The sequence below is a fragment of the Trematosphaeria pertusa genome (assembly GCF_010094035.1).
Source record: "Trematosphaeria pertusa strain CBS 122368 unplaced genomic scaffold BU26scaffold_5, whole genome shotgun sequence".
Lineage (NCBI taxonomy): Eukaryota > Fungi > Ascomycota > Dothideomycetes > Pleosporales > Trematosphaeriaceae > Trematosphaeria > Trematosphaeria pertusa.
Window position 1 is genome coordinate 1728989 of NW_022987216.1, and position 18487 is coordinate 1747475.

Below are 18487 nucleotides of genomic sequence, written 5' to 3' on the forward strand. Positions count from 1 at the left end.
GGGAGAGGGTAGGAGTAGCGGTGGTCAGGTAGTCAGGTTGCGATGTCTTCGATGCTCACAGACCACCCCTGGCCGTTGCGCCTCGACAAATAACCTTGCAATAATAATATCAAAACAACAGCCAGCCCTCACCCGGGGAACGGAGCCACGGACGACGGCCAGTCTGGCGTATATCACGTCCATCAATGCTCACACGTCCCGAGGTCAGGTAGCCGGCATCAGGAATCAGGTGCGGACGTCGTGGCAGCTGCGCACATCTCGCAGTGTTACCTGCACCGTGCCTGCTGCATGAACCGTTGCTCAAGGCCGCCAGATAGCGCAGCACGAGCGGCTGCGATGCAATTTCTAAATTATCCCGGCAAGGCGCTGCGTGCCGTACACAGGATGCAGCCAGCGGCAGGTTTGCATGCGATTGTTTTGCCGCTGTCAACGGTCGCATACACGTGTTGATACACGCAAAGTGTGGGGGGCACTATGGGTGTCTCCGGCTCCGCTGATTGCAGTCCTCGCCATTCAGGCATCATAAACGCGCGCCATCACGGGCGGCGTCGAGCTCTCCAGCGCTGCCCGCTCTCTCCAGGCGCGATGTCTTTGTGGTGTTACCTGTGGAGAAAGAAAGGGGAAGGAACACGGGCCGCATGCACATCACAACGCAAGTGCCGGCGTCCCTCGCGGCTGCCCCGCCAAGCTCGCCGCACACGGTTACGCATGCCGTCATTGCATGCCCCCCCGGCCTCTCCACAACCTCAACCGACCCGTCTATCGACATCTCGAGCGCGCATACAAGTGCGCGTGTCAGCGTGCCGCGGCGTTATATTTGTAGATGCCTAAAGCCATGCCTCAACCCACACCGTAATGTGAGCCTGGACCCAGAAGCACATGTGGCGGAGCAATCTATGTCAACCTCAACTCATCCTTCCCCGCAAGAGTACGGGATACAGGATATATCACTTCCAACCCAGAACAAGCAAGAGCAAGGGAGGCAAGGCAGAGAACACGCATCATGAGCAACGAGCAATCCGAACCCATCGCAAACCGGGACACGCCCATACCCGTAGTCTCTGTGACCGGTCCGCCCGACCACTCCCGCCCACCAACACCAAGCAACGAGAATGGCTCCCAGCGCCACCTCTCCCCCAGCAGGCTCAAAGAGAAGCTTGAATCCTTGGGGGACAACTTCGCTCGTCCAGAATCCCCCGGTCGCGTGTCGGACCGTCTATTCACCATGTACGTCTCCATTCCATCTCGCCGTAATGCGTCTTGGGACTGCGCCATCCTTCAGAATTACCATATCTCATCGCACGCCGCATCGCTAACACCCCCCAGGCTTCTCTCCTCCGTCCTCCCTTCCGAGGACCTCTCCGACGACTCGCCAACTCCGCAAGTCAAAGACCGCCGCTCGCGAAACTACGTCGACCGCCCCAACTTCTCCCTCCCCGCCATGTCCTCCAACTTCCGCCGCTTCAACGCCCGCATAGGCGTAGCGTTCGTCTTCCAGAACCGCGCTATCCGCCTCTTTACCTGGCGCCAGCCCACGCAAACCCTCTCCTTCCTCTTCGTGTACACCTTCGTATGTGTAAATCCAACGTTGCTGGCAGTGCTTCCACTAGCATGCCTCCTCTTCTTCGTTATGGTGCCCGCATTCCTCGTGCGACACCCACCGCCGCCGATGCACTTACCCACAGATTTATACCCACTAAGTGGGCCGCCGCTGGCCGCTGCTAGAACAGTAAAACCAGCTCCGGAGCTTTCCAAGGACTTCTTCAGAAACATGCGCGACCTGCAAAACGCCATGGACGACTTTTCCCGTCTCCACGACGCCGTCCTGGCTTTCATCACGCCCCTCACCAACTTCTCGAATGAAGCCCTCAGCTCCACGCTCTACATCATCCTCATCTGCACCTCCTGCGCGCTCTTCATCTCCGCACACCTCCTCCCCTGGCGCTTCATCTTCCTCATCGCCGGCTACGCCGCCACCATCCTCGGCCATCCAGCCATCCAAGACCAGCTCGCGACCCCGGAAAACGAGCGCCTATTCTCCGAGAAAGAGTCTGAGGGGCGCTCGATGCTTCTCTCGCTGTCGAAAGCGGACATCGAGCTCGAGACCAGCCCCGATACACGAGAGGTAGAGATCTTCGAGCTCCAGCACCGCGCGCTGCACGACGAACACGGCGAATACGAAGCCTTCCTCTTTAGCCCCTCGCCCTACGCCCCTCTGTCTCCGAGCCGCATAGCCGGCGACCGACCCCGGGGCACCCCCTTTTTCGAAGATGTGCAGCCCCCGCGCGGATGGCGCTGGAGCGACAAAAAGTGGACGCTCGACCTGCTATCCCGCGAATGGGTTGAAGATCGCTGCGTTACCGGCGTAGAAGTGGAGATCGAGGGCGAGCGGTGGGTCACGGATCTGCATTATGAGGAGCTGGAGGATAGTAGCAGTAGTGTGCGGAAGGGGAAGAAGGGGAAGGGAAAGGAGAGCGACAGTGAGAGGGAGGTTTTGAGACGGGCGTGGGAGAGTCACAAGCCGAGTCGGAGGGGCGAGTGGAGGAGACGCAGGTGGGTCAGGGGCGTGGAGAGGGTGCCCTTTGGTAATGGAGCGGATGCGTAGCCTCCCGTTTCCTCCTCTCTTCAAGTGTAGCTTTATGTATGCAGGAATGTCAGTCATGTCACTAGTGCAAGTGTGTGTAAGTCGTCAACTTGTTGTGGAATCTTTTTGTATTTCGTAACGTCTAAAATGCGCGCAGGGTGGAAGAAAAAGCAACGTACAGACTGCCGCCATACGAACGTTCGCGTGCGAGCGCGGCTCAAGCACGAGCAAGCAAATGTGCAAGTAAGCAACTGAACAATAGTAGTAGCCACCTTGCAACAAAACCTCAGGGCAACACAAAAGCCTCGTCCGCCGCATAGTCAACGCGGCGGCGGCGGCGGCTTCTCAAAACACCGCGGGACAGCAATCAAAGGGGAGAGCTGGTGGCGCACAGGCAGCTTGCCCGCTCCAGGGCTCGCCGCGGGCGGCGTAGCAGCTGTTGATGGTTTGGGCGGAAGACGGACCTTCACCGGCTCGCCTCGCGGCTGGCGGAACAGATGGTTGGACAATCCACACGTCTTCGGCCACGGCCACACCGTCTTCGTCTGCCTGCGGTTCTTCTGCTGTTCGAGAAGAAGAAGGAGGAGGCAGAGGTTCGGTGGAGGAGGAGGGAGGGTGTGATAATTGTGGCGAGGCGGTGCCGGGATGTTGACCTTTGGTCGAGCATTTTCCTCACAAGGGGGGAAGAGGGAGGAGGAGGAGGAGGGAACAGACTGCGGACATACGGCTGGAGGCACGTTCTCCCGCAACGCATCCTCAGTCGCCTGCATCACTTTCCGCCAATCATCCGCGTCACAGCAGCACTGAGCAATGTTCTTCTCCAGCGTCTTCTTCTTCCCCCGACCCTTTTCCCACGCCTCCGCAAGATTCTGCAGCTCCATCGCGCCCTCGTAGTCCACCTCCACCAGCTCCGCAAACAGCTCCGCCGTCGTGTTCACCCCATACGGCAAAAAGGACGCGTTCTCAACGGGCTGGTGCCATTCTTCCGGCATCGAGCGCAACCGCTGTTCCACGTCGCGCTTCTCCTTTTCCGCGCGGCGCAGCTGCGTCTCGCGCTCATTGAGCTGGCGGCGGTCGTAGAACCGGCGTGCTTTGGACGAGCGCATGTGCGTCATCTCACGGGCTGTTTTCTCGCGCTGGAAGCGCTCGAGTTTCTCGCCGACGCGGGTGAAGACGACGTTGTGCGGGTCGCCCTGGGCGAGGATGTGCAGCTGCATGGCTTCGAGGCTGGAGGCGGAGATGTGGCCGCGAGAGTGGAACAGGCCTATGTTTATTGCGAGCTTGTTCGTGAGGGAGAAGCGACGGTTGAAGGCTGGGATTAGGAGCTCAACGTCTGCGACGGTGACTGGGTTGGTGTGCAGGTGGTCCATGATCAGTTGCTCCAGGGCGGACTGGTTGTTTGCTGACAGGCCGTGCGCTTTAGCATTGCGGAGGCTATCGACGAGGCGCTCCAGTTTGGTTGGCTGGCGAGGCGGCATTATCATCGACGTGCATTCTGGAGTAGGTTCAGCGTTCAGCTCAAACTCTTCGACCTCATCGTCGGACTCCTCAGCCTCTATTTCCGGGGAAGAAGGGGGAGTCTCCAAGTCGATGACGAATGTAAACTGTGGCGGTTCCGCGTAAGCGGAACACAAGTCAATAGTGCCGGACATCTTGCAACTGTTAGTCTGTATCTCTTTGGAAAGAGGTTGAGACGGTATGAGCGCCATGGCAGGCATGATAGGTAAGAACTTATACTATTCAGACACAGATGGATATATGCACATTGTGATGACAGGCCGCCCCCGGCTGCACATAATGATATACATTATGTGAGGAGAAGATGCAAACCAGTAGGTCCTAAGACATTGTAGAGGGACAAAGGAGGCATGGAACCGTGTGAGACAAACCGACGAAGGAGCGAGAATGCGAGAGGCGATCAGTGTCACCGCGGAAAGGGGACTGGGGGATGAGGATTATAAGCATACTGTAAGAGCTGAACCTCATCGGGCTCTCAGCATCGATGAGGACAGCGCAGGTACTGAGGGAGAATACAGACGCGTTTGCGTGAGCTGCAGGATCCAAAAACATCGGAATTAGCGAGAGCCTGCGAAACCCCGGGTTAGCATACTCTCGTGCCGATGGCTTAGACTTTTGGTAAAATTCTCTACTAATGCTACTCACTTAGCGCCGACGCGCAACGGCCAGATTGCACCGCACCGTAAACGGTGCGGGATACTCGCGATGTAAATCACGGTTCTCCCACTTGACCAGGCCAAGCGCCCACTTGACATAAGCCTTCGCCGTACCGGCGAAGCCCTCCTTCCGGAACTCCTCTTTATGGTACCGATAGAGGCCCTCAATATAGTCCTGCTCAGCGGGAGTCAACTGAAGCATCTCGGTTTCGATGAACAATCGAATGTAGCTACCGTCCGAAAGATCGCTGTACACGTTGAAGTAAGCAAGATTGCGTAGCATCACATTCAGCCATTCACCCCACTCCTCCGTGTACTGGAAGGCCCACCAGATGCGCTGGACGTCAGTCATTGAAAGTGGCTTCAGCTTGATTTCGTACATGACTTGAGGGCGAAGGGTCTGCGCTGCGTCGTCCAGGTATAAGAGCTGTAGTGCGCGATAGAGAAGCACGCCCTGGCCAACGGAGGCGTGTGCCGGCAAGCAATTCCAGTTAAGCGTGTGAGTGACGATGGAGGTCATTTGCTGGAAGAGCCAGCGTAGTGCAAGGACTTCGATGTGGGCGACGTGCTCGAGCGATGGGACGTAGATGGAGAGAGCCCATCCTCCAAGTACTTGATCCATTATAATGCGGTCTTCGGCAAACGGGACGTAGACTTTCAGGAGGCCTGCCGTGATTGTTGTTACGAATACCCGGTCGCGGAATGTGGCGTCATGGAGCTCGACGTGCACCAGTTCATCTCGATGGGCGAAGTGCTGCAGTGCGACATCAGGGGGGTAACGGGCCGTCGGGCAAAGCCGTGAGTTTGTAATAAGAGCGGGGGTGCCGAGGAACGACATTGAGAAGAGCTTCGGCCGGCAAGATAGATGAGGTGTGATTGCCAGGGAAGGCGTCTTCGACGAATGGGGCAATAGTAGGCTTATATACACTCACATGACCAGTGAGAACAATGCCCATTGTGCACATGTTTCTCGCTGCAGAGGTAAAACACAATACGACACGACAGTTGGTGAGCCGGTAAATGGAACCTTGAGACAATGTATCTCAGCCTTGCTTGTTTCGATCAACGGCTTACTATGTCTTCCCTTGGACCACCCAAGCTGATTGCTAGATCTTTAGGAGCGGTCGAATTTTTATTGTCGTGCGAATTGACAGGGCTTCGCTAATATGGGGGGTACATATGATGTATGTGTTGAGCCGTGTAGGCAGGCCTAGAAGAAGAGGTCGCTTTGCTCAAGTTGGCCAGCTGAGTTCGTAGCCATATACGGTGCGGCGCAGGAGTTCATCCTGCAAGGTTCAGTCGGGGATCAACCAGTACGTCCCGGAATACTCACGCCAGGATCTTCTTCGAACATGACCTTGTCCATGAGCTTTTCGAACGTCTTTGTCACGGTGAAGCCTGCCTCGCGCGCTAAGTCAAAGAAGGCCAAGTCCTTCTCGAGGAGCCATGGCCGATATGGGGTAAAGAAGACGAATGCCCTCGAGGTTGGCGACTTCTTGAGCATTAGCTGCACGGTCTTGACGAGCTGCGAATGCGCAGAGTGATTGAAGAGAAGATCGGCGAGGATAAGTACGTCGAATGCAGAGCATCCAGATAGATGCTTGGTAAGATCTCCCGTCGGCGCTCCCCACAGATAGCCCTGAATCTCCTTAGCTACGCTTCGACGGATTGACCCTTTCTCTCACTTCTGCTACAATGTTACTTCGAGCCGGTAGTAAGCTGCAATGCGTGATGTTGTAGCGCAAATTGTCGATGAGGTCGGCATCCGGATAGTCTGTCACCACCACCTGAGCGGCGCCACTGAGGGCGCAGACAAGACTGGGTAGGCCGCCTCCAGCGCCAAGCTCGAGCACCGTCTTGGCTTGGACGAGATGGCTGGCGCGCTCCTCTAGGTAGGTGGATATGGTTCGGCCGGCGTTCCAGAGGAAGTGTCCCTACTACGTCAGTACTTCGTCTTGTTTCGTCCTACGGCCCAGTAGGCAACAAACGATAACGGGAAGCTGGGAGGAGCTTGGGCCCGAGAGATCAGACGACGAAGCAACTGGGCCAGCATGGACGACGGAGGAAAGCCGATATGCGGTGCGTACCCTCAGCCAAGGAAGCTTACCCACAGCGGATTGTGGCCGACAAGCCTGATGCTGAGCTCCGTTCCAGAGCGCAGGCGGTGGGAGGCGAAGGTGGCGACCTTTTCGGGCTGGTAATAGTCGGCGGGCTCCTGGAAGAGGTCCACGAGGCCGTCGGGATCTGAAGCCATTCCGGCGGTACGATGGTTATTGGAAGCGTTGGCAATGGAGCAGAGTGCAGGAAGGGGTGCAGAACGGGGGGGAGAAGGCTTGGCGGAGGATGGGGTTTTCGGAAGGCCCCGCCGACGTGCAGACGGTGGCACTTCCCACTAGCCACACGCGCCACAGCGCCACGGATGACGAGGGGCACTCGCTTACGCTTCGCGTTTCGACCTGGAGGGGATGAGAAACGGCGGCCCCAACAGTGGTTGTTGCGAGGTTGCAACGCCGTGCTCACTGTGGTACTCGCGGCTGCGAGCCCTGCAGCGCGGGCACCTGACCGCACTCGTTGTGGGCGCCGTCCGGTGGGTCTCCCCACGCGTTTCCGGGGTGTTCAATAGTAATAATAGCGGGCGCATGCCATGAAAGGCACCGGCGAAAGTGGACGCAGGGACGGACGGCGGCGCAGCGCCTTTGTTGAGAGCCTCGCCCGCAACTCTTATTATAATCGAACCGCCCGCGTCGACTGCCAGACACACACACGCTCTCCACGTCCACCTGCCGGCTGACGCTCCGCACGCCGGACCATCGCGAAGGAAGCTCGCTGCAAATCACATCCACGCCCGGCGGGTCGAGGCGTTGGCGCCGGCTGCAGCAGCGCCTAAGCCTAAACGCGTAATAAAACTTGCTCACCACACCGCGAGCACCACGCTGGACCTCGACAATCTCACGACCGACAATCCGCCAGCGACCGCAGTCCCACCGCCCGCCTGCTGTCTCCCGAGTCTCTCCTCGCGCGCGACAGCTTCGAGAACGGCCCTGGCGCCGCCGAACGCCTCCACCCGACCGTCGTGCACCTGCAGCATCCGCTACTGTACCTTCCTGGCTGCGCGCATCTATCGGCCTGACGCTCGTCGCCGCTGCCTCTTCTGCCGTGGCCTCCTCCCTCCAGCTCTCTGCCCCTCTCGCCGCCTCCCGCTTCCCTGCCCCTCGCCGCAGATTAATCTGCTCTTTCCTGCGCATCGCGCACTCTGGCCTCATCAATCTAACCCCCCCAGCGACGCTTCACCACCAACCAACCGTTTGCGAATCTACGCCAAAGCACAGTCTGTATCAGCCCTGCAACAGGTCCATCCGCGTCTCCAGCCACACGGATCGCAGTCGCACACCCAGTCCAGGTCCCGAGCGAGCTTGTCTGTACCCCCTCCCCCGACTACAGCAGGGCCAAGTCGAGCCCGACTGATCCCTTTGGCCTCTTGCCAGAACCGCCTTGCTGGGCGGGACCAGTCTCGCGCCAGGCTCGCTTTCTGCACTGTCCCCTCCGCCTCACCACGTGCTCTCCTGCACTGAACTCTCCATCGCCCATCACCTCTTATCCGGGGTCCAGGGACCACCAGCTTCGCCCGCCGTAGCGAATCGTTAGCTGCGGTATATGAGCAAATTCTCCCTTTCCTTCTCTTAGAGGCCACACCATGTGGGCCGATATCAACGGGGAGCGGAAAAAGGTCGCTTGGTACGTGGTGTCGTCCCCCCTCATCTTTTGCCTCTTCCCACCACAACACCACAACACCACACTCCTATCAGCCCTGAATCCGAGCGAGCATTTCCCACCTGTGAACTCGATCGTCAACGCTAAAGTCTGCCTCTTATCCCTCATGTCCGCTGACGAGATTACAGCGGCCCATGCATACGTGGCCACCGCTCATCCAAATGCGATCACCGCGACCGGGTGCTAGTGGAAGTCCGTAAGCCTGGTCGGCCACTGAGCAGCTGTCCGCACCCCAGCGGCTCCTGCAGTTGCGAGCGCGTCGTCATCAACTACACAATCCCCAAGGCGTCTGAATGCGCTTGTCCATCTGAGCGCAACCAGCCAGTTCTCCTAGCTAACACCAGTGGACGGGTTCAGAAGAACCGAACCAGAAAAGCAACCAACGCACTCAACCCCGCCGTCATTGAAAAGGCTATCAAAGCCGCCCAGGACGGCGAGACAGACTCCTCGTCCCTCCTCACACGAACTCCCACGAGCGAAAGCAATGATGCCTCGCCTCCCTCCAGTGCGAGCTCTACTCCCCGTCTACTTCCCTCCCGGAAAGCGAGTCACGGCTCGGAAACCACCCCCACGGATAACGCCCTCTCTACGAGCCGCCCTGCTACCTCGCACTCCCAGGAGTCCTCAAGTTGTTGCAAGCCGAAGCCAGTTCAATCTCAAGGCGGAGGCTGCTGCAGCAATAAGACAAACGAGCAGCCGAAACCTGCACAGTCCAAGAAGTCATGTTGCTCGGGATCCACGTCTGCCCAGCCAACGCAACCTCAGCTCGCGCAGCCAAACGGAGCTCAGAGGAGCCATGGCCAGTTTGGCCCGCATTTCGGGGAGTATCCCGGACAGCTCCAGCATCCACAATATGGCATGATGAACCAAGGCAACAACTACATGCCGATGCCCCCGCCATTCAACTTCAACACCCCAATTTACAACCATATGGCGTCTGTCTACCAGCCGCCCGCGTCGATACCGATGCCATCACTGAACAATCATGGCGCAACGCATGCGCCCGAACACAACTGCCACTGCGGCGACTCTTGCAGCTGCTTTGGATGTGCGGCTCACCCGAACAATGCGACTATGATCGAATACATGCGGTCGATGCACCATTTCATGACCCATGGAGCTTGGGGACAGCTACCGCCGCCGACATACGACATGCCTTCTTACCCGCACCATCCTGGATTCAGCGCTGACGGTGGATTGGCGTACAACAGCACAGCACCTGCCAATTTTCTTCCCACAAACCAGATGAACTTCCAGGCGAACATGAACGGCACCATGAGCATGCCAAGCACCCCGCTCACCGTTACGGGCGCATGGGCGCAGACTCCCCTCCAGAACTCGACCCAGGTCCCTCCATCGCTGGATGCGCAGTACTTTGCCGCTGGCAACATCGCTCCAGTCACGACTCAAGAAGCAACATCGTCCCTCAAGATGGAAGAGGCGGCACAGAGCCCGACTTTCGCCGATAGCCCGAGCGACGGAAAAGACGAGGAGACACCGACCCTCTCACCGTCTTCGTACTTCTGGGGGGAGATTGAGCTACCGGGCTGCAACGATGCTACCGGCACTTGTCAATGTGGCGACGGGTGTGAGTGCGTGGGCTGTTTGACGCATGGCGGGCACAACGGAATTCCTCTGGAGTCTTCGTCAGCCGCCGAAGAGGAATCCTTTCCAAACTTTGTTTCGAGTAACGACGCGAACGGAAACCGTTCGAGCCAGTTTCTGGCCTTCTCCAACGCGCCAACTTGAAACCGTTCATGACTTTCTGGCTTTCTATCCGGAACACGACGTGATGCCCGTCTCAAGCATACGCGCACACACACACACACATACACACATACACACACCATCATCGCCGTCTAGTTGGGGCAATGGTAGGAGAGGGATCATGTTTATTCCAGCTCCAGACCTCCTTGTACATTGGCATGAAATAATGTCCGCGAAGCCCTTCGGGATGGGTATGAGCAACCTACGAGGCACCTTGGATGGATTCCTTGTAGAGCTCAGGGGTTCGCACCGTTACGCATGCGGTGCTCGAGAAAAAGCCCCGATTTCCTCTTCTTGTCATTTATCTTGATTCCTGTCGCAGCATCCAGTACGGTTACACACGCGTCCGCTCGAATTATTTTTATTGCAACGGCTTACGATTTTTTGATACTAGCATTGTATGGCCTCGGCTTTTGCATTTCCTGCTTAGGGCTCGGGAAATGGCCTCATGGTCTTATGGCATAAGGCGGCCATAGCATTTAGGACATCGGAGAACCGGAGTCGTCGTAGCATAGGGTCATCGATTTCCTCAATCCGACTGTCTTTACGGGTGGCTACAGTGTAGTACGATCAATTGGCATGTTTTCACCGCGTACCTATACCCAGATAGAAGGCGGCAAGTCAAGTCTCTTCCCTTATAATGGCATCATGTTCGCATACTTCCTCCCTCCTAGATACGCTCTTTGAAGTGAAGAAGCGACAAACCAGACTTCCCCCGGCTCCGCGGAGACCCTGCATCGCCCTATGCACCGCATGCCCTGGAAGCGATGCCACGTTCCGCTGCATCAGTCCCAATCAGGACGACCCGGGCGCCCAACCTTGCACGAGCACGTGCACATCGCACAGACCCCAGAGCTTGTGCCCCTTCCCTCGGGGAAGCAGCAGGCGAAGTGCGGGGTGGTGGCGGATATGTATGTTTACTTTTCCCTTGGGGCCTGGCTTGGGGAAAAGCTAGGTATACCTAGGTATAGCAAATTTGTCACAAGCGAGGAATATTGCTTTTTGGTCTGGTCCTGTGCCACGCGTGTCCAAGAAGACGTCTATGATTCAGGGCGTGATGTTGGCTGGCTGGCGATCTGTATGTAATGGCAGTCTTGTGAGTGGAAGAGGGGATGGGAATGCGGATGGAAAAACGGATATATCGGCATCGGCATTCAAAGCGCGGGAGCGAGCGAGTGAGCACGAGGTCTGTCTCCGGATATGCAGGTGCAGAAAGCAGATCTGTGCCATACCTAAGTAGGAACGCTCCTGGTCTGGTCCGAATCCCGGGGTCCGGGGTGGGTTCCTGTCCGCCAGCGTACACGGGTAGGGAACTAACAGACAGGTGGGACTCTGTATATCTATCTACCTGCATGAGGTAGTTAGCACGATAATACATACTGTATCAGAGTGGTACAGGACAATAGTTAAACGACAGAATGGGCACCGTTAAGGGTGCGACGCGCGAAGCGCGAAGCGAGAGTGTTGTTGTTCCTATACCGGGTACGAAGTATTTATTACCGCGAGACCTAGGGATTGAGTTTCTGTTTTAAGTTTCTGATTTTGTTTCACGCAGCCAAGCCCCTTACCTCGGGCGCGCACTCGGAGTTATCGGAGTTAACTCGAAATCTGATTTCGGTTCCTGCCAGCATCCGAACGAGCTGCTTTAACAACAGAACTCTATACCGCCATTAGAAAATTGTATAATAATTTGCGTGCTATTAGATAAGACGTATGCGAGACAGCTCCCTAAGTTTTATAAGTTAATTCGCATGATGTTAGTCGTGATGTTGGCACTGAACGCGAAGTTAAAAGTGCAGAGCGTGAACGCTCACCCTACCACCCCAATCCTGGTACCCACACCAATGAAACATGCCGTAGCAGTCGTACCATACGCAGCAGGACTCAATACCAGCGCGCAAGAAGTCTCCAAACTCATTAAAGCTCTCCAGTAACTAGTAGTTGCGCCTTACCCACGCCTTCAGCACCTGAAAGGTCTGCTCGATCGAGTTCAGATTCGGTGAATACGGCGGCAACTCCACCAAGTGTACGCCGGCAGCAAGGCAGAGCTGCTCTACTCGAGGAGATCTATGGATAGAGGCGTTATTTATTATTAAACTTAAGCGCGGCAGGGGGTAGGAGTTGCAGTAGGGGAGGGCCTAATACTACAGGAAGTCTTCGAATAGTCTAGATATAAAGCCTTCATGAATAACAGCGTACGCAAAGCAACCACTGACGTCCATAGCAGGAAGGATAGACCATCTACGGGTCCTATCCCTACTATATAGAGCCACATAAGCTTCTCCGATAAGTGCCCATCCTCTCTTCCGCTCCCTAGTTCTTGGGTTGGTTGCCGACTCGTCCACACCTACGATCTGTTCCTTTCGATAACAGCGTAAAAGGGCATAGTAATCAGGCCTCAGGGCGTCGCTCCTAGCTCCGGCGTGCTTGGCTGCTACCTTTCGATTCCATTCAGCTCGTTGTAGGGTCCTAAAAAGGGTGCGCTCTGAGACCACTGTGTTGAAATCCTCCCACGGGAACTCAAGGATCTCATCACAGTATGTAGTAGGGCGTTCTTTGAGAAACTCGAGAAGGCCCTATACAGCCGTTAGCTAAAGCTTCAGCTATCAGTGCCTACTTACATGCTCCTGGTACCGTAGTAACAACTAGAGACGCCCTTGGACAACGCTGGGTGGCGCTTAGAGCTGCCCATACAGATTAAGGCTTAATAATATAGATGAGATGGCTTGGCGATTAACAGTAAGACGTCGTGAGATAGCCCTGAAGCTATTCCCACACACCAAATCAATGAGAATATCTTGAAGCTTCGGTGGATCAAGTTTTCGGCCCATGGAGTCCAATTTGATTAATTCTAGATAGAAATAGATGAAAGATAATGAAAAATATAAGATTTCCGCATAGATACACCCTATATAAGTGATACGTAGTAATCCTTTACAAATCGCTACCAATCCAGGTAGTACATAATCTTATGCCGTCTAAAATATTATGCCCTAAAGTTCTGTAGGTAAGCATGGATTGTTTTTGTAAACTATATGCACTAAATTCTAGCTCGCGAAAAAAAGGAGAGGGCGACGTTATAGCGATGATAGTGCTAAAAGGCTAAAGGCACGTAAAGCACAACAGAGTTAGTAACATGGCTAACCTTGTGTAAGTTAAGGGTAGGATATGTAATATAGCTTGAATACTATCTAGGCATGATGCGGCTAATTTATCGAGCGAAGCAATATCGTGCGGGTAGGTCAATGTCACCGCGAAGTCGAGGTACCTCTCGTTGCTTTCGGGATGTCGGGATCTTTCGCTTTCCGGGGGGGGGGGTTACAATGTCTTTCATGAGTATATCTCTTTGAAGTAATATGCGGAGAGATCCAGATGGCAACAAAGAAATGAGAGGAGCGCCTAGGCTGGGACTTTATGGAAACACTGACACAATGCTACTTCACTTACGCCCAAGTAATAACCTGAGCGATCCTCGCTGGGAGGCTGGGCGTTTTTGAGTTCGTTCGGTCACGGAAGGCGGCCAATGATTTGCGCGATGCCGATGGAGGTTTCCTAAAGACGAGAGTATGTATGGCGAAAGGGACTTGTTAGGGGACATAAAGATGGACTCAGCGGTCAGTTGACAAAGTAATCTACTGGTCCTACCAAACGCTGGTGGTGTTTCCGCATCTCCTTCAGTACTCCGTCCAGCCCTTCCCTTGTCCTTTTCTCTCTTCACCGCGTCTTGTAAGTACGGATTCATCACTTCTGTTGAAGCCCGCATCGGTCTTCCGTGCTAGAGGACACACTGTTCGCTCCAGTTCAAAAACGGGTGCTGATAGTCCTCAGACAACATGGAGCGGACGGGTTCGGAGTCTGCCTCTAGGTCTGCGTCTCACTGAGGCATCGAACCGCCGTTGCAAGCTATTTTACCTACCCAATGCTGGGATGGCAAAGACATCGAGACTGCGACTTCAGTGATAACGGCTTTGCTGTGGCTGGCGCGGAGAAACAGTAGCGCGCGTAAGGCACTCTCCGAAGCCCTGGGGCTGCGGATATTTGTTGGTTTGTCTAATAATGAGGATGCATCGTCCGAGCAACCTCCCTAGAGGCCACACTGCCGTTTTCGCGCAGTCCAGGCTGAGCATGCTCATATCTCTACCATAAAGTCGCTGAGCTTCGCCTCGGTTTGCTGGTAAGACAACGGTCCAAGGGTAAGGCTTGTTGCTAGACGCGCCGCACAACACGAAGGTGCTCCGCTCTCGGGTTGGCACGATACGAGAATGGCGCGGTGCTGATGTATTCGCTAACGGCATACGCTCCTTGGGAGGACTTCCGAGCGGCATTCAATGGAAATGGGGGTCTTCTAGAGACGGAGATGGTAGAGAACAGCCATGTAGACTCTGGTGGGAATCAGTCGCTTGAGGATTCGCTCGAGACGTCCTTGATAACGCTATGGAGGCTCTTCGAGAAGCCCGTGGATGTCGCGATATCGCAGAGCGTTGGGGCCTATCGTGGCCGTGACGAGGTGCTGGTGGCGGATGTGTTTCGTGAGCAGAGAGTTGGGATAAACCAATACATGAGCGCGGCATTGCATATCGAGGCAGTGCTTTCGATTCTGACGGGCACTTGGAGTCTGGAAGGTATGTGAAACACTGTACCTCGTTACCGACTTCATCCCACCAACATCCCTTCGAATGTTCAGCCCCCAAAGTTTCGAACATGCAGTGATCTGTCTGTGATTCCTGTCCCTTTGCGCTACCCCTGCCCCCACGATACGTAGGTATCTTCTCTCGACTTGGCCTGCAACTCCCTGCATCATCCATGAGATTGGCCCGCGAAACCCCCAGGCGGCCAAATCTCACTTGCCGCCATCCATGGTGCGCCTTATGAGACGCATGGTAAACCTTTCCGACTATGTGCAACGCTAGGGTAAGGTATAAGCCATGCCTGCGGACATGTGCTGGTTTTACTCCCTTAAAGACTACGTCGATTTTGCGCGCGACTCGTTGATACGTTCTTGGGTCTTCACCCTCACTTAATTCGGTCGTCTTCCAGATTCGCCATGGCCGAGTCGGCGCTATCCCCTCAACTTCATGTACATATTGGATCCTGAATCAACTGGTCGGAAGGCAATTTTCTAGTCGCTTTTGTAGCGCCCCTTATAGCCTTCTCAAGTACCTACGCATTCCGAATAGTGTGCTATATCATGTATCGCGTCTTCTCGAAGCCAACTGCGCAGGACGGAATCTACCATCAGCGTCAATCCATTCTACGGAACTCTGCAAATGGCGCCACAGTGCTGTAGGAACTCACTCAAATGGTCTAGCTCTGGAGGCACCACGGTCACCACTCGATTCGCCACATATCGCCCCGCCTCATCTATATCTCTGTCAGCGTCCTCGCCTTCGCAGTGACAGGTGTTTTTTTCTCCAACATCACTGCTTTATCTGGAGATGAGGTACTGCTTCACGATAATCCCTTCTGCGGAGAGTGGGTTGACAAACTTGACACCGTCACGTTCAAGGATTAGTACAATACATTATATCCTGAGTTCGCCCAACACTTCTTAGCGTACTACTACTCGGGTGGAGTCGAGAAGACGAACTGCAAGACATATCAAAAGCCGAACCAGGAATTCAGTCATTACGCATAATTCATCATGTCCTTTCGCCGAAGATATTTGCTACAAGCCGAATGGTAACACCATCCTGGATACTGTTCTATTAGACACAAATGACGATCTTGGAATAAATGGTCCCGGCTCCAAACGTTTATAAGTCCGTCGCGTCTCACATTGTAGTCCACTGATCACGAGTGGCTACAGTTCCCAGCTTAATAGCTTGGGCGTTCTCCAAACATTCTACAACTATGGCGGCGAGATGTTCAACGACACTGTCATGAGAAACTATACGTATCGGCGCGCCCTGGTCAACACCAGTGTTGAGGACTCTACTATGGAGTATGATCTAGAGTGAGAGAAACAAAATCCTCGTTCATTCAGCAACAACTGACTTCGACAGCACCCTTGTCGCGCGCTGCCAGAACGGCAGCTTAATTAATAGCGGTTTTGCCCCTATTGATGCTCTTTCGCGCACAGATGCTGGCGTCTTTCTTCACTTCCATACCGCGCCTAGGTGGTCCTTGGAAATAGTAAAGCAGACATTTCCTACTTAAAAATCTGTCTAAGCTCTTTTAGTACGTTATTAGACGTATTTTAGGCCCGTGAACATAATTCTACGTATATTTTCTAGGCAATATCTGCTTTACTATTTTTAGGAACCCCCTAGGCGCGGTGTGGTTGTTGTCAGCCAACGCTGTTACCTACCCCCAAGCCGTCAACGACCCGTAGTATGCAGCACACCGCAACAATTGAAGGACTTTACCTTCTGGATATGACCCCAATACGAAGGTCTCAACTTACCTTTCAGACAATGCTGCGTCTCCTCTTGCCTGCGCTGAGCAATGGCAGCTCTGTCTTCCCGATTTGCCGAAGGGCAAGCAGTGCACCAGTTTGCAACCGGCAAATGACCTTGCGATGTTGGAGTCCTATGCTCACCCTGCCTCTGCAGAAGTCTAAATCAAGTTTGCACGAAGGGGGTTTCTCGCTAGTACTTATTACACGGATCCCCCGATCTTCACCAAATCGATCGGCACTAGTGCATTAATGGCGAAATATAGTCTGAACAACGGCATTTAGGGGGCCTTACAGGATAACCAATGGGAGCTGGATATGGAAAGGTGGCAAAAATTTACTCTTGCAGCGATGCAAGGGGGACTGGTTGACCTTGCGGTCGGCCCGAACGACGGCGTGCGAGATTTCTATGAGATTACGAGGGACCCCGAGGAAGTTTACTTTTGCAAGAATGAGGTATGATGCAAGCATCCTTTACATATGTAGCTCTACTGAGTTATCCTCCACAGAAAATCCACAGCACTGCGTTCGCAAATTTCTCTATCTTCGGTTTATCTCTCATCTTCACCATCGGAGGCATAATCATCATCACCAACTGCGTTATCGAGTTTTCGCTCCAATCGCACCTACGATGCATCCATCGGCACCGGTCCCGCATATCATACAAGCGTCTGGAATGGAACTCAAACTGTGTGATCCAACTTCAGCACCTGGCACACGAGAGCGCAGGCTGCGGCACCTGGTCGTCCTGTGATGATACGCCGGTTACGCAACCGGGAGAGCGATTAGCAGTCCTGGATGCAAGAAACGTCACATCCTAAGTTGACAAGGGCAGCAACCGCACCGACCTTCGCAGATAGGTCCTTGGCGGAGAAGAACTCAAGTCCGTGAAAGTCGCCCGGTTCCTGAAGGGCCTACACTTTCAGCAGTCGTGCGAGTTTGAAAACGGACATGTCGAGGAATTCGCCACGTCGGTGAGGATGGAAGTGTCGCAAGGATGCACTGCGACATTTCTAAGAGAACAGTATAACCTGAGCATCGTCTCATGGGTATGGCGGCTCCCTGGAGCGAGTATCTGTCCGTAGTCGAACAGAAGGCATTCGCAATGGTCGCATTTTCACGATAGGATGAATAGAACTGCTACATGTTCCCTACTTGGTTGGTAAGCTTTTCTTTGCACAAGCAAGCAATGTCGGCACAGGTCTTCTTGTTGACGCGCAGCTCCCAAGAAACTCCGTGAAATGGCAGCGCAGTCATGAATTCGCTCGACCTCGTTATAAAGAAGATGCGAGCGTACTACATATATAGTACTAGCAAAAAAGACGCGATTTTCTAAACTCTGGAGGCAGAAGGGGTATTATTAAAAGGTTCAGTGGTTTAGCACAGAAAGGATCCACGGTTCAGTGTAGGCAACATGCAATGGAAGCCCAACGCTTTTTGACTCAAGAAGACACGCAGTCAACTGGCGAACGACAAAACGGCTCTCTGCCATCCTTCTCCGTCTCATCACCTTCAACAAGGGGAATGGCAGCGGTTGCCAAGCCGAGCAACTACGTATACGCAGAGATACTCGAATCGTACTCTCAAACCCACTAGTCGCGCACGGCCGAGTCCGATGCCAGCTGTCTTCCGCTGTATATCAAAGGATAGAGTCTAGCCCTCTAATAAGTTGTGAGCGCGAAGTATGAGTTGAGCGTTCCGCAACAAAGACGCAGAGCACCCAAGGTGAGCTTGCCAGCGTTCTCCCGCAGTCCAGAGTTTGTCGAGGATGGCGGCAAAGTGTGGAGCAGCGCAGGA

General features: G+C 54.5%; 6 protein-coding genes across 6 annotated transcripts; 3 read left to right on the forward strand and 3 right to left on the reverse strand.

The window, feature by feature from the left end:
• The first annotated feature begins 741 nt into the window (after positions 1 to 741).
• BU26DRAFT_454318 (Pex24p-domain-containing protein) lies at positions 742 to 2670 on the forward strand. Its single transcript, XM_033824857.1, has 2 exons — positions 742 to 1227; positions 1327 to 2670. The coding sequence occupies exons 1-2, from the start codon at positions 1004 to 1006 to the stop codon at positions 2603 to 2605; spliced, it is 1503 nt and encodes a 500-aa protein (XP_033686173.1). The 5' UTR covers positions 742 to 1003; the 3' UTR covers positions 2606 to 2670.
• Positions 2671 to 2872: 202 nt separating this feature from the next.
• BU26DRAFT_277632 (uncharacterized protein) lies at positions 2873 to 4525 on the reverse strand. The gene has a single exon (XM_033821473.1). The coding sequence runs from the start codon at positions 4300 to 4302 to the stop codon at positions 2905 to 2907; it is 1398 nt and encodes a 465-aa protein (XP_033686174.1). The 5' UTR covers positions 4303 to 4525; the 3' UTR covers positions 2873 to 2904.
• On the reverse strand, positions 4487 to 5886 carry BU26DRAFT_277694 (uncharacterized protein). Its single transcript, XM_033821474.1, has 4 exons — positions 5833 to 5886; positions 5691 to 5772; positions 4748 to 5512; positions 4487 to 4670 (listed from the first exon to the last, which is right to left on the reverse strand). The coding sequence occupies exons 2-3, from the start codon at positions 5721 to 5723 to the stop codon at positions 4748 to 4750; spliced, it is 798 nt and encodes a 265-aa protein (XP_033686175.1). The 5' UTR covers positions 5724 to 5772; positions 5833 to 5886; the 3' UTR covers positions 4487 to 4670.
• Positions 5857 to 7012, reverse strand: BU26DRAFT_592254 (uncharacterized protein; the record flags this gene model as incomplete). Its single annotated transcript, XM_033834831.1, has 4 exons — positions 5857 to 6044; positions 6092 to 6397; positions 6444 to 6692; positions 6866 to 7012. 4 exons carry the CDS (start codon positions 7010 to 7012, stop codon positions 5991 to 5993), a joined length of 756 nt encoding a protein of 251 aa, XP_033686176.1. The 3' UTR covers positions 5857 to 5990.
• A 1440-nt stretch (positions 7013 to 8452) lies between these two features.
• On the forward strand, positions 8453 to 10278 carry BU26DRAFT_423195 (uncharacterized protein; the record flags this gene model as incomplete). The annotated part of the gene is made up of 2 exons (XM_033823496.1): positions 8453 to 8493; positions 8778 to 10278. The coding sequence occupies 2 exons, from the start codon at positions 8453 to 8455 to the stop codon at positions 10276 to 10278; spliced, it is 1542 nt and encodes a 513-aa protein (XP_033686177.1).
• Positions 10279 to 14653: 4375 nt separating this feature from the next.
• On the forward strand, positions 14654 to 17511 carry BU26DRAFT_563117 (uncharacterized protein; the record flags this gene model as incomplete). The annotated part of the gene is made up of 3 exons (XM_033833121.1): positions 14654 to 14918; positions 17040 to 17146; positions 17200 to 17511. The coding sequence occupies 3 exons, from the start codon at positions 14654 to 14656 to the stop codon at positions 17509 to 17511; spliced, it is 684 nt and encodes a 227-aa protein (XP_033686178.1).
• Positions 17512 to 18487: the final 976 nt, after the last annotated feature.

Excerpts from the sequence above, each read along its gene's own strand:
- BU26DRAFT_454318 (XM_033824857.1), top strand. The coding sequence starts at position 1,004 with ATGAGCAACGAGCAATCCGAACCCATCGCAAACCGGGACACGCCCATA. Across the intron at positions 1,228-1,326 it reads TCGGACCGTCTATTCACCAT|GCTTCTCTCCTCCGTCCTCC; the intron begins GTACGTCTCCAT and ends AACACCCCCCAG.
- BU26DRAFT_277632 (XM_033821473.1), bottom strand. The coding sequence starts at position 4,302 with ATGCCTGCCATGGCGCTCATACCGTCTCAACCTCTTTCCAAAGAGATA.
- BU26DRAFT_277694 (XM_033821474.1), bottom strand. The coding sequence starts at position 5,723 with ATGTGCACAATGGGCATTGTTCTCACTGGTCAT. Across the intron at positions 5,513-5,690 it reads GCATTGTTCTCACTGGTCAT|CACTTCGCCCATCGAGATGA; the intron begins GTGAGTGTATAT and ends GTCGCACTGCAG.